Source organism: Carassius carassius, chromosome 38, assembly GCF_963082965.1.
Source record: "Carassius carassius chromosome 38, fCarCar2.1, whole genome shotgun sequence".
In the NCBI taxonomy this organism is placed as follows: domain Eukaryota; kingdom Metazoa; phylum Chordata; class Actinopteri; order Cypriniformes; family Cyprinidae; genus Carassius; species Carassius carassius.
Window position 1 is genome coordinate 22,147,215 of NC_081792.1, and position 26,990 is coordinate 22,174,204.

The following is a 26,990-nucleotide window of genomic DNA, read 5'->3' on the forward strand; positions in this document are numbered from 1 at the left end:
TAACACTGAGATTAAAACAATGGAAAAACCCTTCAAATAACCTGTGGAAAAAAAAAAACATCTCAAGCATGAAGAATAACACGAGTGGACGATTAATTGAACGAATTCCCTCAAGTCAGAGTGCTTACAATCAATATGTGGTGCACATTCTGAACTGCAAATTGTCATTAAGTGTCAGTCTGAAAATAAAGCAAGTGCACTTGCTAGTAAGGTTCGTATAACTTAACATTATCATTATTGGCTGATTGTTCGTATGAGAAAATGCGGTTAAAGATTCAGCTTTGCTAAAACCGCAGCAACAAAAACTGTCATAATGGTATAAAATTATATTATACAGTGCTTAATACATTTATTAGACCTTCACTACCCAATGTAAAGTTTGTGCCAGAGCTGCCTTAAACTTAAAAGTATTGGTGATTGGTAAAATCATTTTTTATTTTTCTGTAATGGTTAATCCACCAGTATATGTATGCTCTTTATTCACAGTACTATTTTTAATGCTGAAATATATTTATTTTCAAATTTACTGTTTTACAAGAAAGGCAGAAAAAAACACTTCATAATTTTTTTTTTATTCAGATGCCCAATTAGTGTTAATAAATACAGTTTATTAATTTTTTATGATTTGTTATTGTAATTTATTAGGCAAATAAACAGAAATAACTCAATATTCAAAAAATTATATTTTGTATGGTCTTTTTTTGGCCTTGATAACAGCTTGCATTCTTGCTGTCATTGTTTTTATGTACTTTTCTACAGTCTCTGTTGCTATTGACTGTAATTGGGCATCTGAATAAAAAAATAATAATAATCAAGTGCTTTACTATTTTTCTGCCTTTCTTGTGAAACAGTAAATTAAAAAAATAATGGATAATAATTATATTCTAGCATTAGAAACACTACTGTGAATAAAGATTTTACATATGCTGATGGATTAACCATTACAGAAACATAAAAAAATATTTTGGTAATTACCAATACTATTAGTTTCGGCCAGCTGCGGCACAAACCTTACATTGGGTGAAAACAGAGAAACATTTGGGCATAAAAGTTTTCAATTTATTCTTCTACACCCAAGAAGTACAAATCTGAGGCAGAGAGGTGAAACTGTAGATTTTAAGTGTCTGCTCTTGGTTGGCAGAGAACATTTTGCCTGACCACACTTCCTCCAGTAGGCAGCTCAAACTTGTCACTGTGAATATGCAACACCACGAGCTGACATTAAGGTGGAAGGAAAGGCAGGGTAAGTGCTTGCTCATGAGGTCGCCCTTCTTTTTATGGTAAGAATAGCCTTTGCTGTTCAGCAATACACAGACGCAGGTGCACAAACTCACACACATGCAGTCAGTGTTTGCGCAAGCACACAAGTGACCGAGTACACAATCAGATGTGTGAGCCTGCATACACACAAACGCACACACCGAGAAGGCGACTGAAGAAGATTCCCAAAATTGATTCCACCCACAGGGTTTTCAAAATGGCAAATTGCTGCTTTCTGAAGTCCAATATGATGGATTCATCAATTTTGAATGAAATGAATGAGACCAACATAGCTCGAGGCAACCAATCCATACACACAGAGAAATAAGAGCGCATCCAGTCACTGTGCTTCTCATCTCAGGCCAAAAGCGAATCTCGTCGCACATTAACATGTCCCCAAACGCCCCCACACAAACTCACCCCAGGTTTTGATGATTGTGTTAGCATGTCTGTTCGCAAAAACATTTATTGGGTCTTTTCAGACGATCCCCTGTTGACTATGCGAAACTAATGAGCCAAAACTCAAAGCCGTGTCCTGATGCCCACAGTGCTGCAGAGGGAGGAGACCAATCCAGAAAGTGTGTGTTGTCCTCCCCCACCATGATTCGTAAAGGCCAGCTCAGAGACATTAATGAGTTAGAATGGCAAAAACGTCTATGAGGTCGAGAAGACATGGTGCATGTTAATCAGAATTGTAAATCGATGTCAAAGAGGAACAAAGACATCACTGTAAAAACACATCCATGGGAGTTAATATCCTTGTTATTTCCACGGAAATATACTTATGTAATTAGGCTGACTTCCTACTGACTCGCCAGAGAGGTAAGGGTAAATGTGAGACTAATTATTGATTCGTTTCTTTATCTTGGCAGCACGTGTTCCTTGCAAACAAACTCAATTAACGTGACATAATAAAGGACAGCCCTCAGAGTTCATAACTACTGTACAGTCATGGCCAAATGTTTTGAGAATTACATAAATATTAGTTTTCAAAAAGTTTGCTGCTAAACTGCTTTAAGATCTTTGTTTCAGTTGTTTCTGTGATGTACTGAAATATAATTACAAGCACTTCATACGTTTCAAAGGCTTTTATCGACAATTACATGACATTTATGCAAAGAGTCAGTATTTGCAGTGTTGGCCCTTCTTTTTCAGGACCTCTGCAATTCGACTGGGCATGCTCTCAATCAACTTCTGGGCCAAATCCTGACTGATAGCAACCCATTCTTTCATAATCACGTCTTGGATTTTGTCAGAATTAGTGGGTTTTTGTTTGTCCACCCGCCTCTTGAGGATTGACCACAAATTCTCAATGGGATTAAGATCTGGGGAGTTTCCAGGCCATGGACCCAAAATTTCAACATTCTGGCCCCCGAGCCACTTAGTTATCACTTTTGCCTTATGGCACGGTGCTCCATCGTGCTGGAAAATGCATTGTTCTTCACCAAACTGTTGTTGGATTGTTGGAAGAAGTTGCTGTTGGAGGGTGTTTTGGTACCATTCTTTATTCATGGCTGTGTTTTTGGGCAGAATTGTGAGTGAGCCCACTTCCTTGGATGAGAAGCAACCCCACACATGAATGGTGTCAGGATGCTTTACTGTTGGCACGACACAGGAATGATGGTAGCGCTCACCTTTTCTTCTCCGGACAAGCCTTTTTCCAGATGCCCCAAACAATCGGAAAGGGGCTTCATCGGAGAATATGACTTTGCCCCAGTCCTCAGCAGTCCATTCACTATGCTTTCTGCAGAAGATCAATCTGTCCCTGATGTTTTTTTTGGAGAGAAGTGGCTTCTTTGCTGCCCTTCTTGACACCAGGCCATCTTCCGAAAGTCTTGGCCTCACTGTGCGTGCAGATGCGCTCACACCTGCCTGCTGCCATTCCTGAGCAAGCTCTGCACTGGTGGCACTCCGATCCCGCAGCTGAATCCTCTTTAGGAGACGATCCTGGCGCTTGCTGGACTTTCTTGGACGCCCGAAGCCTTCTTTACAAGAATTGAACCTCTTTCCTTGAAGTTCTTGATGATCCTATAAATTGTTGATTTAGGTGCAATCTTAGTAGCCACAATATCCTTGCCTGTGAAGCCATTTTTATGCAACGCAATGATGGCTGCACGCATTTCTTTACAGGTCACCATACAATGGAAGAACAATGATTTCAAGCATCACCCTCCATTTAACATGTCAAGTCTGCCATTCTAACCCAATCAGCCTGACATAATGATCTCCAGCCTTGTGCTCGTCAACATTCTCACCTGAGTTAACAAGAGGATTACTGAAATGATCTCAGCAGGTCCTTTAATGACAGCAATGAAATGCAGTGGAAAGGTTTTTTGGGGATAAAGTTAATTTTCATGGCAAAGAAGGACTATGCAATTCATCTGATATAACTCTTCATAACATTCTGGAGTATATGCAAATTGCTATTATAAAAACTTAAGCAGCAACTTTTCCCATTTCCAATATTCATGTAATTCTCAAAACTTTTGGCCACGACTGTACACAAACGAGTAGTTAACAGGCTTCATTTACACACAGTGAAAAAAAAACCTAGTAATAATAAAATTATTATATAGATCAAAATAATTATTTAAAAAATATATATTCTACTATTAGATCACTATAGACTGTCATTGCAATGCATAAAAGCATTTTTCAACCCTATAAATAACTAACAAAATTGCTTCACTCCAATATGCTGTTGTTTTGTTCAACATCTGTGATATAATTCATCTGCCGCTATGATCAGCATGTTGCACCATTAAAATCAAATTTATAGTTTTTGAACTTGCATTCAAACACACCAATTACGGAGCCAGAGGAAAAAGGATAAAAAATTAGATCCAGCATGTATCAGTGATCTTTTGAAATTGAATGGTTGTTTTTCCATACTCTTCAATAATAAAGACTCTGAATACAGCAAGGCACTGAATCAATTTGTGTACACTATTTTTGTGCATATTTCCCGCATGTTTAAAAGGAACAGCTTGGACACAAGCCTGAGCAGGTGTTTCCAAAACACTCTAACTAAATCTAGCTCTTACATCTGAAACCACGTTTAACGGATATCTGGCACAGGAACGTGTCCTATTCCAACAGGGGCATCTAAAAGCCACACAGACGTACAAATATCTCAAACTACAGCTGAGACAGCAAAGCGCAGGGCCTCCAGAAACCCCCATTCCCCTCTCATTCTCTCTCGTCTCTGGTATGAGAGGCATGTAGTAATTACCGAGGCTAAAAGCTGACTAATGCTCTGTGTGCATCTGCATCTGTGAATGTGAGTGGTTACTGAATTCTTGGTCAATGTTTAAACCAAGCAACCTAATCGTTCTAAGCGCAAAACAAACAGGCCTGTAGGTTAGTATCATGAAAAGTAAGGTGAACAACCCCTAAGTTACTGAATAAAAGTATGGACAAAAAAAAAAAATTACGGCTGTAGATACAAAAATGTTTCATGGTAAACGAGAGTTTAGTTTCTGCCAAAATATCATAGCTTACTGCAGGTATTGTTAATATTTTAATATGGGATCCCCTTTAAGTTTAAAGAATCTTCAAATGCTCAAAAGTACACCATTTTCTTAATTTCATATTAAATAGAGCTCAAATTAAATAAAAACAAAACTGAAATAAATAACTGAAGTTTAAAATTACTAAAACTTTAGCAGTGACTAATGTTGCTGTACCCATAGGAACCACAATTGAAACAACAAGCAATTAAAGCTTTTTCTTGCATGTAAATCTGATTTTTTTATCCAAACTAGCTGCAAATGCAACAAGCAACAATAAAATTCAATGCACTGGACTGTAATACAATAAAATATATATATATATATATATATATATATACACACACACACACACACCGACCATTTTATTAGGTACACCTATTCAATTGCTTGGTAACACAAATTGCTCACATGGCAGCAACTCAATGCATTTAGGCATCTAGATGTGGCGAGCACAACTTGCTGTAGTTCAAACCAAGCATCAGATTGGGGAAGAAAGGGGATTTAAGTGACTTTGAACGTGGAATGGTTGTTGGTGCCAGATGGGCTGGTCTGAGTATTTAAAAAACTGCTGTTCTACTGGGATTTTCACACACAACCATCTCTGGGGTTTACAGAGAATGGTCCGAAAAAGAGAAAAGATCCAGTGAGCGGCAGTTGTGGATGAAAATGCCTTGTTGATGTCAGAGGAGAATGGGTAGTGTGACGAGTGGGGCGGGGCCGAGGGACATGGGAGCGAGGCCGGGGGAGTGATTGGAGATGAACTACACCTGTTCGACCCACCGGTCTCGAGGCCCATGGAGGAGATGGAAGGATATAAAACTGGAGCGACGACAGTGAAGGACGAGAGAGGACCAGGCCTGGGATTTTAGTTGTGTTTTGGTTTTTATTTTATGCGCACCGGTCGTCCGTGAGGGGCTGGTGCGCTGTTTTGTGTTTATTTTGTTATTAAAATGTTTTTGATTGTCCGCCGGTTCCCGCCTCCTTCTTCCGGATGAATATGAAGGTTTATATCATTACAGTGGTGCCGAAGCCCGGGAGAAGGAGGGACGCGCTGCTGAAGATCCCTCGCCGCTGTGGTGAATCCGCGGTGCCATCGAGCTGGCGAGGAGTGTGCCGCCATGGACGCTCGAGGCGGTGGGCTGGAGCGAGTTGCCGGGGAGGGGCGAGCTCGCTACCGGCCGCCCACGATGTGGAGAGACGGCTGCCGTCCGTGAGGGAGCGGAGGAGTCGGCGCCGTTCGCCAGGTGGCCGGAGCCTGCTGCCATCCGCCGGAACGGGGAGGAGCAGGGAACGGGGGACTCCTGCCGGCTGCCCAAAACCGGAGGAGCCGTCGCCGTCCACCGGGCGGCGGAGGAGTGTCGTGACGTCCGCCGAGGGCCGTCCAGTGCCACCGCCAGGCACCGCCAGGCACCGCGGAGGAGATCGCCCAGCTGGTGGAGGGCCGAGCAGCGGTGCGTCTGGGAACCGGAATTTTTATTTTATTTTATTTTTCCTCTCTCCCCTCTGTCGCTCCTCCTTCCATCTCCTTTTCTCTCGCCTCGTCTGTCCTACCCCCAGGTTCCCGCAGGTCCCCGTGAGCGGCCCCCCCGGAAGGAGGGGGGGGGGGGGAGTAGAGCGCAGTCTCGGGAGTACCCCCCGGCCTGCGAGGGGCGATGGGGGTATGTGACGAGTGGGGCGGGGCCGAGGGACATGGGAGCGAGGCCGGGGGAGTGATTGGAGATGAACTACACCTGTTCGACCCACCGGTCTCGAGGCCCATGGAGGAGATGGAAGGATATAAAACTGGAGCGACGACAGTGAAGGACGAGAGAGGACCAGGCCTGGGATTTTAGTTGTGTTTTGGTTTTTATTTTATGCGCACCGGTCGTCCGTGAGGGGCTGGTGCGCTGTTTTGTGTTTATTTTGTTATTAAAATGTTTTTGATTGTCCGCCGGTTCCCGCCTCCTTCTTCCGGATGAATATGAAGGTTTATATCATTACAGTGGTGCCGAAGCCCGGGAGAAGGAGGGACGCGCTGCTGAAGATCCCTCGCCGCTGTGGTGAATCCGCGGTGCCATCGAGCTGGCGAGGAGTGTGCCGCCATGGACGCTCGAGGCGGTGGGCTGGAGCGAGTTGCCGGGGACGGGCGAGCTCGCTACCGGCCGCCCACGATGTGGAGAGACGGCTGCCGTCCGTGAGGGAGCGGAGGAGTCGGCGCCGTTCGCCAGGTGGCCGGAGCCTGCTGCCATCCGCCGGAACGGGGAGGAGCAAGGAACGGGGGACTCCTGCCGGCTGCCCAAAACCGGAGGAGCCGTCGCCGTCCACCGGGCGGCGGAGGAGTGTCGTGCCGTCCGCCGAGGGCCGTCCAGTGCCACCGCCAGGCACCGCGGAGGAGATCGCCCAGCTGGTGGAGGGCCGAGCAGCGGTGCGTCTGGGAACCGGAATTTTTATTTTATTTTTTTTTTCCTCTCTCCCCTCTGTCGCTCCTCCTTCCATCTCCTTTTCTCTCGCCTCGTCTGTCCTACCCCCAGGTTCCCGCAGGTCCCCGTGAGCGGCCCCCCCGGAGGGAGGGGGGGGGGGGGAGTAGAGCGCAGTCTCGGGAGTACCCCCCGGCCTGCGAGGGGCGATGGGGGTATGTGACGAGTGGGGCGGGGCCGAGGGACATGGGAGCGAGGCCGGGGGAGTGATTGGAGATGAACTACACCTGTTCGACCCACCGGTCTCGAGGCCCATGGAGGAGATGGAAGGATATAAAACTGGAGCGACGACAGTGAAGGACGAGAGAGGACCAGGCCTGGGATTTTAGTTGTGTTTTGGTTTTTATTTTATGCGCACCGGTCGTCCGTGAGGGGCTGGTGCGCTGTTTTGTGTTTATTTTGTTATTAAAATGTTTTTGATTGTCCGCCGGTTCCCGCCTCCTTCTTCCGGATGAATATGAAGGTTTATATCATTACAGGTAGACTCGTTAGAGATGATAAAAAGGCAACAGTAACTCAAATAACCACTTGTTACAAACAAGGTATGCAGAATATCTCTGAACACACAACACGTCAAACCCTGAAGCAGATGGGCTACAGCAGCAGAAGACCACACCGGGTGCCGCTCCTGTCAGATAAGAACAGGAAACGGAGTCTACAATTCGCACAGGCTCACCAAAATTAGACAATAGAAGATTGGAAAAACGTTGCCTGGTCTGATGAGTCTCAATTTCTGCTGCAATATTCAGATGGTAGGGTCAGAATTTGGCTTAAAGAGCATGAAAGCATGGATCCATCCTGCCTTGTCTCAACGGTTCAGGCTGGTGATGGTGGTGTAATTGTGTGGGGGATATTTTCTTTGCACACTTTGGGCACCTTAGTACCAACTGAGCATTGTTTAAACCATTTTACCAATGTGTACCTAATAAAGTGGCCAGTTAGTGTGTGTGTGTGTGTGTGTGTGAGATAGATATACATACACACACACACACACGTATGTACACACACACACACAAAATAAAAAAAAGCCAGTAATCTTAACAAAACATCCTAACTAGAGCTGAAACAACGAATCGATTTAATCGATTAAAATCGATTATTAAAATAGTTGTCAACTAATTTAGTCATCGATTCGTTGCTAAATAATTTATTTGCCGTAAGCGGCTTATTTCGTGCATATTTCAGATCTGCGGTGACCAAAGTGTGGCAGTAATGAGCCACCGGAGGATTTACTCAGCCAGTACAACAGGAGAAGTAGCGAATAGCCAATAGCTGGCCTCGTTTTATGTCACGTGCTTCCCGAACGGCGTCTCTGCAGCATTCAGCAGGAGTACTTTATTTTGAGCCTTCAAAAAAGAAGATTAACCTGTAAACTCTGCACTACTGAACTGTTTAAGGGACCGTTCACATATCGCGTCTTTTGCGCGCTCATGTTCGTTATTTCCAGTGTAGGAAGCTCATAATGGAAGCGACGCGGTCGCGACGCACCCGTTTTTCCAGGCGCGTGCACACCGCATCGAGTTAAAAACATTTCAACTTTTCAGAATGCAGCAAGCGCACCGCGGGTCATGTGACAAGAACTAAATAATCAGCTTCATCCTTTCCCGTAACAACGTTAAAAGCTCAGCCAAGATGAAGGAACAGCTGATCATAGCTGTATATGGATTCCCATTTTGAAATAAATTTAGTAGCAGAGCTACTGCAAGCGATTTTTAGAGCTGCAAATCCATTTATCCTTTGCTGAAATTTCCGCGTCTTCTAGGAGAGAGCACGTAATGGTTGCTTAGCAAAGGCAGACGCCTCAGGGGCGCTTCTGCACGAGCGCTTTGGAAAGAAGGAGAAAGCGGTGCGCACAGTCTATGGGTGCGCCTAGCGTTTTAGGCGCGATATGTGAACGGCCCCTAAGCCTTTTATTTGTGCAGATTCTCCAGTACAATGTTGTTTGCAAATGTTTAGTTGTAAAAGCTGATAACATTGCTTTTTAACAGTTAACATTTAAAGCTTTACAAACATGTTCTGTGATCAGTTTGTCGTTTACCAGTTCATAATTCAGTCGTGCAGCCTAATTATGACTGAACGAGAGAGGTAAATGTTTAAAGATATTTGAAATGCACTTTTTTTCCTAAGTATTCACTGCTCTTTTTCACACAGCAGGTTTTTTGTGTGTCCGTTTTTTCTGGACAACCTTCTGACGGATTTTACTTTAAATTGTGAGTTCCATTCAGGTTTCATGCCATTGGCACTTTATTCGAAGGATTGTTTACAATTTCACAGCATAAGCTATAAAGCTGTTTCCCAGTAAATAATAAAATACAACGCACTGCAATCTTATTCTGTTTTATCCTTATTCTTCGTGAAAATATGTTCTGAAAGATTCCTTAATAAGCTTTGTTCGGGATGTTAAACTACTTTAGGAGCTCTAAGGACTGCCACGGTGAAAACATTATTTGAAATCTTGTGAAATTTGCTAGAGTATGGGTCAGTGTTTTGATTGCAGAAGAGTTTGACAAGGGATCACTAACACATAATAAAACAACTCCAGGTATATTTGTGATGAGAATATGACAATGCAAAATTATTAAAATCTCTTAAAAATCTATGCTGAATGATAAAGACCCTTTATTATTAATTTACTTTGGGGGAAAAATGGAAAAAACTAAAATATAAGTACATAAACCGATTAATCGATTAATCGTAAAAATAATCGACAGATTAATCGATTATCAAAATAATCGTTAGTTGCAGCCCTAATCCTAACCATGAAGTGGTATTCGGCAAGATTATGCTTTTTTTTCAGTGCCTGAAAAATTGATTTTCCCACTTACACTTACAAATACACAAATTTTTTTCAACTTTTAATGTGGTTTTCATGGAAACTAAGGTACTGCGTGTTCTTGTAATTCCTGTAATTTCATATATTGAAACTGTCCTGGACATCGAAAGAAACAACTTGCTGGTGAGACTTCACCCTCGAAAAAAGAACCCTCGAAAAGAGAAGGCTGTGGGTTTTATCTTAAACCAGCAAAAAAAAAAATGTTTGAGGTCTGCTATTGTTCCTGCAGTTACTGCTGGCACAGCAAAACAGCACACAAATAGAATCGCTATAAAATCAAAATGAAAGTCGCACTCCACTGGTTTCCTTTACGCAAGAAAATGTCATTCATCAAACCAGATGGCTGGTGGATAAAACAGGTACATCCTTTACGGTGACAGTGATATTCAATATTGTCAAACCGTATCAAACTCAAGACCCCATTTGATGTCGTCGCCTGCTTTGGTCTGGGTTTTATATCAAAAGCTTTTTCACTGACACAAATAATCTGGGATTGCCTTGATCAGAGTATGAAACCTCAATCGTGCATCTGGACACAACTGATGGTATACCAACTCAAACATTTGGCCACTCCGATGGATCTAGAGCACTTTTGTAATGAATTAATTTGAAACTTGTTCAATTATTTGATTTGCATTTATAGAGTAAACAATTACCCAATGCCAACATGAACAAGGAAGAAACACAGAATGAGTTTTCCAAAGGACTTTATTGACTAAGAGCAAATGCTATTATCCATTTACTAGGTAAAGTCCCCCTAGAACAACCTGAGGTTAAATGCCTCACTCAAGGACACTTGGTAAAAGCTCAAGGCTCACTCCACGCAGGCCTCAGCTTTAGCCACTTCGCCATACCAGCTCCTAAATCAATGTTTCCCAACCATTTCTGTCTTACATACCCCCACAGCCGCATCAGTAAAGGTCAATTCATGTCAACAACTCTGGCATATCCATTAGAGAAACTCTTAAAGCTGAACTCAGTCATTTTTTGTATAATGTTGGCACTTGACGTGGCCTAGTCATCCAAAAACCAAGGTTTTTTGGTTATTAATGCGATAGTAGAACAGTGCAGTTGTTGTAAATGGTAACTGCAATAATGCTGAAATAAAATTAAAAAAAAATAATAGATGAAGAAAAAAATAATAATAATAATTTTAATAAAACTCAAACAGTCAGAATAAATTTCACCACATAAGAATGAGGTTGTTACAATTTTTACAGATGTTATATATATTTATAAAATGAACATAAATTTACTTCTGCATCCTAACTCAAGCTACTAAAGCTACTAAAACTGTCAATTCAAGCTACTGTAAAATGTATTTCTAATGACATAAACACACATATATGTGTGTGTGTGTGTGTGTGTATGTATGGGTGGGGGGGCTCAGATTGCAACATGTGTACATGTGGGGGGAAAGTGATTTTCTTACCTGGCTCCAGTTTAATGACCTTGATAGCAGCCAGCTCACCTGTAGTGACATTACGGGCCTGAAAGAGAAAAACAACAGCACTTACTCAACAGATCTCTCAATGTCAACTATTATTCTAAGTCTGAAAGACTTTGCCCTGATTTTCCAGAAAACTTTTGCATTTTCTGGAAAAATCTTTACAATGAATCTTAAACATAGTAAAATGAGTACTGCACTCTTAAAGGTGCTCTAAGCGATGCCGGGAGTCGTAACCTCTTGCTGACGTTCAAATTGTTGTCAAACAAAACAAAGGCTAGCTAGACCCTCCCTCCTCCTCATCCGCGCACTAACCCCCCAAACCCCACCCCCAAATCTTTCTTGTCGGTTATTGGCTGTAACAGTTTGTTATTTTTCGTGGTGCGGGTGAGCCCAGTTTGTTTTTCTTGTTGTTTGTGGAGCCTGTGGTGTCTAGAGAGACCGCGTTTTTTTACAGTGTGTTCAGGGGAATGGCAGCTAGCGGATAGTGAGGAGATGTTTGCTGGATGTGAAAAAAAATGTTTTGGCTTAAAAAACATGTGACATCACTTAGAGCACCTTTAATCGTAGTAAAAAAACATCATGAAATCAGTCAAAAAATAAATGCAAATGTGCTGCACAGATTCCATGTGGGTCTGCTGATTGGGTAAGAATTAGCTTAAAGCCCTTCATTTACATTGATTTTCAATAGTTTCATTTTCAATATTGCCTACAACTAAATTGTATGCTTAAATAGGGTAAACATACAATCGAATGGATGTTTGCTACATTAGCACTGTCAATATAGACTGTCCATACTTTTGCATTTTCTAAAAGACCACTGATTAACGCTCACAGAGCCACTAATCTGAATAGGTATAGATATTTTTAATTCAAAAAAAAGTTTCATCACCTTTTAAACCTAAATACAAAAAAAAACACTGCTTAACTGATCAAGATGGAGGAAAATATAGCAGCTTTAATACCCACAACAATGGCCAGACTAATTTTTGCAAAAAAAAAAAAAAAAACCACTGTTGTTCAGTCCATCATGACATTATTCAATCACGACCTGGTAGCAGGAAAAACATTAGACAAAATCAGCCCAGATTCAATTAAGAAGTCATCGGCAAAGTGGTCAAAGTATTTTATTTTTCCTTCTCCTAGCAACAGCGTGAGATCTGACAGCTAGTCGTTGGCAGCAGTGAAAACAGGGAGTGGGGCTAGACTGAGCAGAGTATTAGCAGGCAGACGGTGTCCCACAGGAACAATACACAGATGAATTGCACTTTGATAAAAAAATCTGCGTGAAAAAAAGCATCAGGAATCATAACATTTGCAATAAAAGGGTCTCAATTCTTAATGACAGTTTATTTGGGCTGCAGGGAGCAGAACTTTTCAACCACCGAGGAAAAAAAAAAGTGGTTAAAATACTAAATGTGAAATTATATCTAAAATCCAGGATTTAGGATGCGTCATCCAACGCTCTAAATAAAATTTACAAAAGTTGTAAAAGCTTTGTACCTTATTTACCCCTGGGTACATTTTATTATCTAAAAAAGGTATCGTTCCAGTGAAGAAAGGCTGCACGATTAATCTAATGTGATTGTCATGCGCATTTCGTCAGTAAAGCCAGTTCTGTGATTAGCAGTAAATCACCAGCATGTGCTTTCAGATAGAGCAGCATTTACTACACAGAGCCGTAGTTCACTGACAAGCTACACAAAAATCGCATTCACAATCGCAGATGATTTAATCAAGTGATTATGAAATCAAAGAAATCGTTCTGTGATTGTGAAAGCTGTTTGTGTAGCTTCTCAGTGAACTACGGCTCTGTGTAGTAAATGCTGCTCCATCTGAGAGCACATGTAAATCCCACATATAACAACATGTTTTCACTCCAAACTCACTTCATAACATCAGTCGAGTATATGTGGCTTCTAACACAGAATAAGGCATGCAACATATTTCATAGTACTCTAGTGATTACTGCTTGATTAGCATTGCATTAGTAAATACTTTATAATAATAAAAATTCCAATAAGACGAACTCCGATAAACCATATATTGTCATTGTTCTGTGATTATTTATCATGTTGAATTAATGAAAGCAGTTCAATCTTCTGCTTATTCAGCTTATTATAGGCATCTCCTGTGTTTCTTCTGGCCTTTGGATGGAGATTTACCACTGATCATAGAACCATGCTTCACTGAAAGTTACGGATGACAATCTCAGCTTCTGCCTAAATGCGATTTATCGCCTTTGCAATTTAATTTTGATTAATCGTGCCGTCCTAAGTGACAGCTTCTGTACCTTTTTTTCTGAGATTGAACAGACTAATCAACAAGTGAATCTAAAGTTTTTACTTTTGGTGTTTTAATTTTGCATTAATTTGTACTGTAAATGTACTCAGACTTGTGTGATGTAAACTCACAATTCTGACTTTTTTTGTCCACTTTGTAAGTTATAGTCAGAATTGCAAGGAATATACTCACAATTCAGTCTTTTTTTCTCAGGGTTGCCTGATATAAACTCATAGTTGTGAGTTATAAAGTCAGTATTGCGTGATATTGCAAGAAAAAAAACTCAGAATTGTGAGATTTAAACTTGCAATTCTGACTTTTTTCTCAGAGTTGCGAAGTTTTAATCTCGCAATTGTGACTTTATTACATTTTATAAATTATGTGAACCCAAACAAAGCCTAATTATCCATGGCTTCCTTAAAACTGATTAGTCAACTAACCATTCTGGAAACTCATGACTAGTTGATTTTGAAAACATGTTCTGATCAACATGATTTCATATAACATGATTCCATTGCCTTTAACTAAATGCATCTATTTTTTTCTAAACCAGACAGTAACTGTATCTGTATTGCAGTCAACAAACAGAAGGAGTGAAGAACTCTAATGCATAATTAATAATCAGTATCTTTCAAAAAAAATTTTGCTTATCGAAAACAACTCAGAAAAACATCAGCAGCTAAGTGATATGATCTGAAAAGGATGCTGCAAAACACAGAGACATACCCCATAACTAATGCGAAAATGGCAGGAGCAATACAGCTTTGCCAGGATTGTGCAAGATGTCAAAAATGTTAAAACACAACTGAAAGCTCCCCTCCAGAAGGCTGATGATTCTCCGCCATATATTCAAATTCCTATTGCAAACAGCTTTGAAGGAAGCCCACATGCTGAATCCTTTCAGCTCAAAGATATGAGGCACTGAAATTTAACCTATATTATAAACACAGAGCGGTCCTTATGTCACATTGACATGTATGAGATGCATGTAGTGTTGGGTCATATCAGCACATTACATCACATCCTTGCTTTGAAACATCAGTACAAAACACAGCTAAATATACAATTAAAGAATGTTATCAAGAAACAAACAAAGACAAAATGAAACTTTTTAATGAAATGCACGTCTCCATGCGGTTACAATTAACGGACACTTAGACACCATAATAAAATACCATAAAACTATAATAAACATAGTCCATATGATTCATGCACTATATTGCAACTCTTCTGAAATCAATGTGATAGCTTTGTGTGATGACAAAAATCTGAAGAAATGACATAGCATTCAGTTTTGGTTAAAATTTTTCTGTAACTCACAAGCTGTTTAAAGGTTTTAATTAGAACAAAGCATGATTAATAAGCAAAAAAATCTGGTTGAAAAGCTAAGTATAATTCCTTTCCAGGATAATCAGCTTATTTCTATGTGGTGAGGGGATGCAGATTAGTGTTGATCAATAACTTCATCAAGCATCCAGGCCCAGTGGTCAATACCTCGCCATGTAATCAGGCAAATCATATTGTCTGTTGTGGTTTAAAATAATATGGTAATGATCCTATATAATGACCCCGCCACCAGCCAAAGAAAGGTGAAAGCCAAGGATCGTGGGAACCAACCAACCAACAACAGCATGACCGTATCTGATGATTATGAAAGTGTGGGATAAAAAAAGTGCATAAAATTGTGACATCCTGACCGCTTTGACTTTTCACACTTTTTTTGCTTTCAGAAAAGAATAGGATTGTGGTAATGGGCTGTTGCTCTACACAGTAAAAGGAATATTCAGGGTTCAGCACAAGTTAAGCTCAATCGACAACACTGCTTTTCTTTATATCAAGCAAAAAATCTGGAAGACACCTACAATTCAGAACACTGATACTCACTGTTTCTGATACTCACTGTTTCAGAAGTATAGCCACAAGATGATGCATGCTGACATCCGTTTATTTATTTATATATTTATTTTTATAAGTCAGTGGGTTTACTGTGCTTTTTGTAGGACAGCACAATTTGACTAAACATTTTATGGTTATATATCAATAAATAAAAATAAATAAAATAAATGTATTATTTGATATATTTGTTAAATAGCAATAACTTTTTATTATTAGTAAACAAAAAAATAACATACAAGCAGAACAAACACATGAGTTCCAAGTGTGTAAATGAACACAGTGCTGCTGCACAAATATTCAATCAAATTACAGCATTTGTGATTTAATCATAGCACTAATTGCAATTATTTCAATTAATCTTTCAGCCCTATTTGTTGTCATGACAACGTAACGCCTAAAAACCTAAAACCACCGTGAAAACGAAAAGAGCAACTTTTCAGCTCAAATATTGCATGCTTTAAAGGTGCAATAGGAGATCTTGGAAAAAGCTAACATTAGCCTGATAGCACTGAAAGTGAACATTCCACCCTCTCTACAATCGCCGTCCAAAGCCACGCCCCCTGAACGCAATTATTCTTAAAGACCAGAATACCAGATACAACATTACTACAATAGGCTACATCATCGTTTCCCAATTCCAGTCCATGTTCTGAAGTGAAGTAAACCCCTGCTCAGGGAGTAGGGAGCAATGAACATGGTGTAGGGATCATATCAATCGGAACACAGTTAATTCATGTAGCTCGAGTTGGTCATCTGAATCGGGTGTGTTAAGTGAGACATGCAAAATATGTGCGTGAGCACTGGAATTGGGAACCACTGGGCAACATCATGTGTCATTAACCAGCGATAAAACTTTAAAAGTACTACAATACCAGGAAGGAAGACTGGGTTGTTGATGTTTGTCTGCCATTCTAGCTCGGTCTGCACAGCGTACGTAAATGCGCTAATGACGTATTCTGTCTGCGTGAACAATGTGTGCAGAGGAATGCAGATATATACGTTGACAGGCAGGTAGGAAAGCTATTTAAAGTATCAGACTGATCGTTTTGATTGTACGCACATTTCTTGGTCCTACGCCTTTCACAGAATATATAAATACAGATAAATAAATTTAAACCACTTAGCTTAATGATTGCTATCGAGATGTGAAGAGACTTTAAACCAGTATAACAAAAAAAAAATTCTGAAGACAATCACCTAAACTGTAGAACTAATGTAACTAATGTGTTTATAAAACTATGCGCTTCACATCCGGCCTTTAAAGGTGCTGTAGGATTGACACTGAGTGGTTGAACTATGTATTGCAGTCCAAATTCAAAATATTGGAGAGTGTTTTTTTTCATCAGCCCCTCCTCCACATACTTTGCACACGGAGGTTGCCAGTTTGACGACACCAACAAGAAAAACGCACTTGACGATGAATTAAATTAAATACGCAGTTTTTTTGTCAACTGGCAACCCGGGGAGCCGAAATACAATTGGGTAAACTGGCAGTGGGCAGGTTTCACAAACCAAATCAGAGACTGACATTCTGGCCCGGAACGCACATTTTCTAAGGAGAATAACTGACTATTAGGGCTGGGACAACGCGTCGAGGTCATCGATGACGTTGACGCAAAAAATACGTCGATGCAAAATATGCGCATCGATTCGTCGACCTGTTTTTATTTATCTAAAAAACGTTTGCAAAACGTTTACCTTATGTGCGCTGAATATACGCGATGGCCGGATCAACATTCTGTCCAACGTTATATAACCAATCCAGGGGTTTTTCTGCATTGATCTTTTTTTTTGGCGGGTGTCAAAGCCTTATTTGATCGGTGAGTGACAGTGACAGAGCGCGTACGAGAGAGAGCCCCGGCTGCGCGCGCACTCACAGTCTTCAAACAACACAAGCGCTTATAGAAAAAGGGCGAAACACCAAAGTTTCACGCGCAGTTTCACTCACAGTCTTCAAACTACACGAGCGCTCTCTCTCTCTCTTCCCCCACCCCTCGTGAATATTAACCAAAATCATTAGACACGATTTGGGCGGAACACCAAAGTTTCACGTGGAGCAATCGGAGATTTTTTTTTCTCCATGACAGGCTGCTGGCTCCCACTGTTAAATTTTTTTTTTTTATTTTGGAAAAGCACTCTGTGTATTAGCTTAAAGCCCTAAAGTTTACATTGGTTACTGTATTCTTTCAATTGCTCTAAACAAGTATTTTGGGTGAACTTTTTTATTGAATGCTAGACATCAAGTTGTTGTTATTTTCATCTGAAAGAAGAACTTTTTTTCAGTAAGCTAGGCCCTATGTGTTCAGTAAGCTTGTTTCAGTAAGCTATGTGTTTTCAAGGCTTCAAGGTTTTATTGAATGCTATGCTCTATACAATTGTAAAGTAATGCATTCTTAGTCAGTCTTTTATTTTGTAATTTTAAGAGCAATAAACATATATTGCAATGTTAAGGAATTCATGTTTTTTTCATTCAGATATGTAAATCAACATGTATAAATTGTTAGTAGTCAATTAATGGGGAGATAATCGAAATCGAATCAGTCCGAAAAAATTAATCGTTAGATTAATCGATGCATCGAAAAAATAATCGCTAGATTAATCGTTTAAAAAATAATCGTTTATCCCAGCCCTACTGACTATAGCATTGTTTTTCAGATAAACAAGTATCTGAAAGCATCTTTAGTAGAGTCAAAAACATACATAGAGCACCTTTAAACAGTCAAAAAACTGACCCCAATCACTTCATTGTAAGTGCCTCACAGTAGAGGTCTTCACAGTGCACCCGAGGCCCGTCGACCCGGGACCCGACCCTGGACCCATTTAGGTTCGGGTCTATATTTTAAATGATCAGCCGGGTCCGGGTCGGGTCACTGTTTAACATTGTGTGTAATACTCGTGCGATCGGAGTTATCGGACTCGGAGAACACCCGGCCGTGATCACACACTGCTTGTGTTTCTTGTAACTTGCAACTTGTAAAATTAGGAAAAGAAAAGTGTGAGCAAAAAAAAGAAAGTTAGAAAGAAAGAGTTAATGCAAGGGCATGCACGGTAATAACGCTTCCAGACTTGACACACTCATATTTAATATATTTCAAATCAGCAACAAGATCTGAGGTGAACTGTCACATGAATGTTTTCGATGACGCTCAGATTACGTTAAAAAGCATATTTCAGGTTGATCCGGCTAGCACGCATGTGCAGTCTCGAGCATGTGTCATGTTTCTATGGCAACCAGTGAGGGACAAACCGCGCTTTACATTTTCTAAAAAAATTTTAATAATATAAATGAACCGTTTAATCTTAAAGTTTTAGTGGTCAGATTCAGACTCGACGCAGAGCAGAGAGCACAGAGATGATAGCAAATATATAAGGTCAGCGGTCATGGCATTGCACGAGCGATCGTTATTATAGTTCAAAAGGGCAAACAGTTGAAGTTATTATGCGAGTTAACTTGAGTCAGAATGTACATGTGCGCAGTCGTTACCGTGACATCAAGCGGACTTTTGAGGCTGAAATAATGAGTGGATTAAGCTCGGACATTAAATAACGAGAGGAATAACATGGATAACTTTCTTGTCGGAGGATTTTAATGCATCACAGACAGTCAGGTACAAGGAAGAGAAACTACGGTTCCTTAAATTAGGTTAGAAAAAAAGTTGTATTTTTCGCAACAGGTTTATTGACTTGTAATAGCAATTTAAGGTGGAATATGTGACAATCGGGTCCAGTCGGGTCTGTGTCTTCCCGGCGGGTTCGGGTCCAGCTTTCAAATAATAGACGGGTCCGAGTAGGGTCCGAGTCGGGTCCGGGTAGGCATTTCTCGGATCTACACGGGTCCGGGTCCAGCTTTTGAAATAATAGACGGGTCCGGGTCGGTTCGGTGTAGTACATTACAGGTCTCTTTCGGGTTCGGGTTCGAATTTTTGGACCCGTGAAGACCTCTACCTCACAGTAACCATTATTATCAACATTACCCTGGGACTGAACCTGGTTTCTCCCATGTTTTTTTCCTCTCCATTTCTGTCACCTGATGGAGTTTAGCACTGCCACCTTTGGTTTGCTTGGGATTTAAAAGATATTCAGCTTACTGCTGAATTTAACTTCATAATGAATGAACTGTGCACTGTGTTATTGAACTGAACTAAAACTTTTTAATTTTGGGTCTAACTATCCCTCTAAAACCCAGCCTCCCTGAGTGTAACCCTTTGAGTTTCCAATGCACACTCTCCCATGCCCTTTTTTCCTCAGCAGCACTGAGGCGCAGAGCAACACCCCAGCGCTCCACCTGCACAGGTGCAGCACGCAGTGGGGCAGCGAGCTGCTGCAATGTCAGGTAATTACAGAGAGGTGGATAAATCACTGCAAGCTTGGCCCCCAACCAGTCGAATCTAGGCCAATCTTTTTCTGCACTGCCTGGCAAATTTGATGCCTTGTATTAACAATTTACTGTGCCAATGCGGCAATGACCTCCGATAAACAACCCGTTTTCCTCTGTAATGTCTTTCCTGCACTGGTGTTATCAAACATTTCATCGGATTCATTATTCATGCTGTATTGCAGTTAAACGCAGAGTACATAATGCATCAAGAATTCTAGTGCGCACCGACAGGAGCGTGCCTGGGCTTGCTAAAGCATGATTATGAAACTACAGTACAACTGAGACGACCGCCTCCTCTGTGTCTCCCATCAACAATATAGTGTGCACATTTGAATCGTTATCACAACATGGGTGATTAGCGGTCTAATAAGTCTAGCTGTAATTCTCCTACCAACATAATTAAGTACATCACATTCTTGTCCAAACAAAGATAGTCACTCATGCTCACTATGGGAGAATACAATTTCTCTCCACGGCCGCATTTGTAGAACAGCTGACCACTCTATCATGCAGATCTTTATTTCTGCTTACTCACTGAAAGGATGTGGCGAGGTTGAAAATGCTCTAGTCTCCAGAATATGGAGAAATCTCAAGGCCACTTAAAAGTAGGCTATAGATGTCAAGGACGTTCTATTAAAAGAGACCATGTAATCCAGTCTGTTGTGAATTTATAAAGGGTATGAAGGCATAAAACACATGAGAGCAAGCAAAGGTGTTGACAGCTAGTTCCTGCAAAAAGTGATGAAAGAAAGAATGTGTGATGGCTGGGGTATGTTGCGAGACTCCTGTGATGTGTTTCAAGGTTTCCTCAGGGAGAAGGTTTGAGATCTGTGACTTTCTCTAACTAATATTTATTGGTTGCCCATCTAGCCATGACATCCCTATGAACACACAGTCACAAATACAAGAGAGAAAGGGCATGGAAATACTTCATAGACAATCAAAGAAGCTATTTGAGGAAGAGGAACGGACCAAAGCAAAGCACTTCCAAAATCTTTAAATTAATATTTCATATTTGATATATGAATATTGGGTCACACTTTAGTTTGGGGACTAATTCCTACTATAAACTAGCTATTAACTATGCCTTTTAACTCTATTTGCTGCTTATTAATTTATTAAGTTAGTTTTTAAATTTAGGTATGGGGTATAACTTCCGTTGCTGTAAACAATCACTGAAAGGCTTGTTTTATGATTGCAATAATACATTTGTTTTTCGTTTGTTTTGTAAACTGGGTACAATGAGATGACATTATTCCATTCACCCTTCAACCATCGAACACCGAACAATGACATTTAGAATTGTAAGAGCATAAACAAGGTACTTTCAACAGACCATGAATAACCCCAAAAAGCACGATTCTTTCCACTGCAATAACAGACAGATGAAATATCACTGTAGTATTTAGGGCTGCTCCGATCACAATCGGCCAATCGTTATGCGCATCTCGTCAGTAAAGCCGGTTCTCCAATCAGCGGTAAATTCCATCAGGTGCGTGATTTCACATAGAGCAGCTGTTACTACACAGAGTCGTTGTTAACTGAGAAGATGCGCAAATCCACGTTCATTTTCAGCGTTTATTTGCGCATCTTCTCAGTTAACAACGGCTCTGTGTAGTAACAGCTGTGTAGTAACAGCTGCTCTATGTGCTCTATGGCACAGCCCTAGTAGTATATCTTTATTATGAAACATGCGTTGCCTTAATCAAACATGTTCATTAACTTCAGCATCGCGTAAAACTACTGCAAAGTGATTACCGTCATTAGATAATAAATTGTATTTACCAGTGAAAATATACAAACCTGGAATTGAAATTATAATTTCGCATTCATTCAATATGCAAAAGTGACAGTTAAGTCACAAAAAAATGTCAAGGCTGTTCTTTCTACTTTATATTCATCATATAATGATGAATAAAAAAATGTATCATGTAGAGCCCGACCGATATGGATTTTTTGGGGCCGATTCCGATGCCGATATTAACTCGAAAAGGGCCGATTTATAAGCCGATATTTTGATTTTGAAAATAAACTGGATATTAGACCCATTTCCTATAAACTGCACTTACACAACATTCAATAGCAAAATATCTGCCTGTTCTATGTATGTGGGCTGTATAAACCATTTTCCAGAAGGGATTATGTTAAAAAAAAAGCCTTAGATTACAGTCTCAATTAATAAACAATTGCACATCAAAAGTATATATTTTTTTAATGATCAAAAAACAGTCTGGTTTTAAACATTTAACACTTTTACTTTCTTCCAGTTGAAGCTGATTTTAACAGTCTGTGTGTGTACTGTAAATAAATTATAATACTAAAGTTAAAGTATTTGCAGAAGTAGTCCCACACTTTGCTGCTATAGCATTCACCCTTTTCAGCCATCTGTAGGCAGAAAGAGAGACAGAGAAAGAATAAGCATGTGTATTAATAATATCACCATGTATCATTACTCATGTCATCATTAGAATTATAATAATAATAAACAGGGATCTCCTACATAGGCAAAAATTAGAAATATATATATTTTTTTATTTTTCAAGCAATAGGTATGACCTATTACCTACTTATATTTAACAATATTATTACAACATTTTCCTGTTATGTCTGTAAAGTTGCTTTGAAACAATATGTAAAAAAGAAAAAAGCGCTTGTTCAGCTCACATTTATTTACATGTCCCCTCTGGTTTAATCATTTCTGACGCACCTACTGTAGTTACTGTAACTACACTATATTTGGTCTCACAGACACATTCACAACGGACCCGTACATCTTCTCTTCTCTTTGTGCAGTCTGAATCAAAACATCGTCATGCGCTGGCGAACGTAAAGTTAGCCTACTGTTACCGGAAGATTACGGAATCAATTCGAAGTTGAATGGTTAACGTTAGTGTCATGAACACACCGCTGTCAATTTTAAGAAGAACCACCTTCAAACAAGTTAATAGCAAGCATTTAAGGGGCTTGCTAAAAAAGGAAGCTATATTAGCGTTAGAGTAACGTAACAGTTGTTGTTTTTTCGAGGCACGCTGTACATAACTTCTAGTCATTGACTACACGCGGCCCCCTGCCACAGTTACGCGGTCATAATGTGCAGATATATTTAGATATATTATCTGCATATATATTTAGAATAAGTTAAACGCTAACGTTATAGTTTGACCTCTTATTAACGTTCGCGCTCTTCCACTGATAAACATGGTATTAGCTTTGTTGCTAATCTAATATAGCAATGCATTAGCGGCTGTAAGTGATGTTACAGAATATTTAGAAGTGATAATGATAGGACCGTTAGCTAGAACTACCACACTGTTTTTATATACAGTGTATGAACTAAATCTACAATCATTTCACATGACGAACGACAGACTCACCGTCAAAAGAGTGCACCTCCTGTGGCTTGGCTGATAGCTTTCTTCTGTAGTGGATTTCTGGCGCTGTTGTCAACTGGGGAGTTGCAGAGCTCCCTCTGGTGGGCAAACTTTGCAACACTCATAACATGAGTGAAGCATGAGACTCTGTTTCTCATGTTTCATTGGCCGTTATAAACGCCGATGCCGATTTAAATGCAATTAGCTCCTATCGGCCGATAATATCGGCCGGCCGATATATCGGTCGGGCTCTAGTATCATGCTTTGCACCAAAAAAATTAAGCAGCACAACTGATTAAAAAGAAATAGAAATGCTTTTTGTTCACCGAAAAAAATTTCATTTCAGATGACAATAAAGACTGGAATAATGACTGCTGAAAATGAAGCCTTGTCATAAGAAATTATTAGGCTATATTTTAAATAGGGATGGGCGTTTTCCGCAAATATCACATTTGAATATTTGAGCTCACAAAAAACAAATATTCGAATATTCGTTTATTTAAATTAATTTTAATGAGACAGACCTTATTTTTCAGCAACATTTATTGTTTCCATCATTTTGAACAAGCTTACATACAATAAGCTTGAACATTACACATCGTGTTTTGCATCCTCTTCATCGTTGGTGACGACGGCTGCATCCGCATTTTTTTCTTACTTCTCTCATGTTTTCATCGAGAAACCTGAGATGTTTGTGCCGAGTGCCTAGGCCAGACATGAGAAGAGGAGTTTTCCCTGCATTCTCCGAGTTAGTGGTGTTTATTCGTCGCTTGAGAGATGGCGAAACAATGTTCTTGAATTCGGTCACTTTCTGTGATTCTCCACGGCACATTTGAAGTACTGTAGAAGACCGCAGTTTTCAGGGGCCGTTCACATATCGCGTCTTTTGCACGCTCAAGTTCGTTATTTCCAATGTAGGTGCACAGTATGCGCGCTCATAATGGAAGCGACGCGGTCGCGATGCGCCCGTTTTTTCCAGGCGAGTCCACACTGCATCGAGTTAAAAACATCTCAACTTTTGAGAATGCCGCAAGCCCTTTGGAAAGAAGGTGAAAGCAGCGCGCCTAGCGTTTTCCACGCGTTTTTAGGCGCAATATGTGGATGGCCCCTTATTCATTCATTAATTATTTTTTGCTTGCACATATCTTCAAATATGCCATGGAGAATCACAGAAAGTGACCAAATTAGGTTTTATTGTGAACTTTTTTTTTTTTTTTTTTGCGAAATTCGAATATCATTTTTATTTATCGAATAATTAGAGCAGATCGAATATTCAAATGTTCGACTATCCGTGCACACCCCTAATTTACACGGTTTACACGGTTCAATTCATTTCCATGCGATAAATCAATATTAGATCTGATTGTTCCAGTTAATTCTAGATATATCTTATTTATCGGAGTATATTTAAATAGTCAGGACTATTGAAAGTCAGGGATTGTGTGTTTGTCCCTAAACTGGCCGATACCAATCTCTGAAGCATGATACTATTTCAGGATGGAGCAGTGCCCAGCTGTTGAAACAGGTGAATAATTAATGATCATTTTTTCCCGACAAAGTCAATTCAGAAATGCCCTCACATCAGCTGCACAGCAGGTCTACGCACATAGGGCACACATAATCACAGAAACTCTATCGTCTTGAATTTCATCCTGTTAGAATGTTTTCACAAATGCACAATGCAGGCTCCTTGGAGAACCATCTTCCTGTGTAATCTGTTTGACTGAAGGTGTCACTGCAATCAGGACTGACAGGATGACTGGTTTTTGTCTTTAAGGGCAACACAAAACTTCCTGGTTGTGAAATAGAAAAAAGATTAACCGAATAAAAGAAGAATTTAGAGCTGAAACAACGAATCGATTTAATCGATTAAAATCGATTATTAAAATAGTTGTCAACTAATTTAGTCATCGATTCGTTGCTAAATAACTTTTATTTGCCGTAAGCGTCTCATTTCGTGCATATTTCAAATCTGCGGTGACCAAAGTGTGGCAGTAATGAGCCACCGGAGGTTTTACTCAGCCAGTACAGCAAGAGAAGTAGCGAATAGCCAATAGCTGGCCTCGTTTTATGTCACGTGCTTCCCGAACAGCGTCTCTGCCATAGACATGTATAGAAAGCCTTTCTGTACATGTCTATGGTCTCTGCAGCATTCAGCAGGATGTGGGAGTATTTTACTTTGAGCCTTCAAAAAAGAAGAGTAACCTGTAAACTCTGCACTACTGAACTGTTTAAGGGGACGTTCACATATCGCGTCTTTTGCGCGCTCAAGTTCGTTATTTCCAACACCGCACCGCATCGAGTTAAAAAACATCTCAACTTTTCAGAATGCAGCAAGCGCATCGCGGGTCATGTGACAAGAACTAACCAATCAGCTTCATCCTTTCCCGTAACAACGTTAAAAGCTCAGTCAAAATGAAAGGAACAGCTGATCATAGTTGTATATGGATTTCCATTTTGAAATAAATTTAGTAGCAGAGCTACTGCAAGCGATTTTTTGAGCTGCAAATCCATTTATTCTTTGCTGAAATTTCCGCGTCTTCAAGGAGAAAGCACGTCATGGTTGCTTAGCAAAGGCAGACGCCTCAGGGGCGCTTCTGCCCGAGTGCTTTGTAAAGGAGGAGAAAGCGGTGCACCTAGCGTTTTCCACGCGTTTTTAGGCGCGATATGTGAACGGCCCCTAAGACTTTCATTTGTGCAGATTCTCCAGTACAATGTTGTTTGCAAATGTTTAGTCGTAAAAGCTGATAACATTGCTTTTTAACAGTTAACATTTAAAGCTTTACAAACATGTTCTGTGATCAGTTTGTCGTTTACCAGTTCAAAATTCAGTCGTGCAGCCTAATTATGACTGAATGAGAGAGGTAAATGTTTAAAGATATTTGAAATGCACTTTTTTTTTCTAAGTATTCACTGCTCTTTTTCACACAGCAGGTTTTTTGTGTGTGTCCAATTTTTTTTTCTGGACAACCTTCTGATGGATTTTACTTTAAATTGTGAGTTCCATTCAGGTTTCATGCCATTGGCACTTTTTTCGAAGGATTGTTTACAATTTCACAGCAAAAGCTATAAAGCTGTTTCCCAGTAAATAATAAAATACAATGCACTGCAATTTTATTCTGTTTTATCCTTATTCTTCGTGAAAATATGTTCTGAAAGATTCCTTAATAAGCTTTGTCCGGGATGTTAAACTACTTTAGGAGCTCTAAGGACTGCCATGGTGAAAACATTATTTGATATCTCCTTGTGAAATTTGCTAGAGTATGGGTCAGTGTTTTGATTGCAGAAGAGTTCGACAAAGGATTACTAACACAATAAAACAACTCCAGGTATATTTTTAATGAGGATATGACAATGCAAAATGGTTAAAATCTCTTAAAAATCTATGCTGAAGGATAAAGACCCTTTATTAATAATTTACTTGGGGGAAAAATGGAAAAAACTAAAATATAAGCACATAAACCGATTAATCGATTAATCGTAAAAATAATCGACAGATTAATCGATTATCAAAATAATCGTTAGTTGCAGCCCTAGAAGAATTGTGACTTTAA

General features: G+C 40.0%; 1 protein-coding gene across 5 annotated transcripts in view; it reads right to left on the bottom strand.

Moving 5' to 3' along the window:
- LOC132119570 (mitogen-activated protein kinase kinase kinase kinase 3-like) overlaps window positions 1–26,990 on the bottom strand; it is a 74,674-nt gene that overhangs the window by 43,857 nt on the left and 3,827 nt on the right. For all 5 annotated transcript variants that reach the window (XM_059529644.1, XM_059529643.1, XM_059529642.1 and 2 more), the window contains exon 2: window positions 11,494–11,551. In XM_059529644.1, coding sequence (XP_059385627.1) covers window positions 11,494–11,551 — 58 coding nt within the window. The remainder of the gene's footprint in view (window positions 1–11,493; window positions 11,552–26,990) is intronic.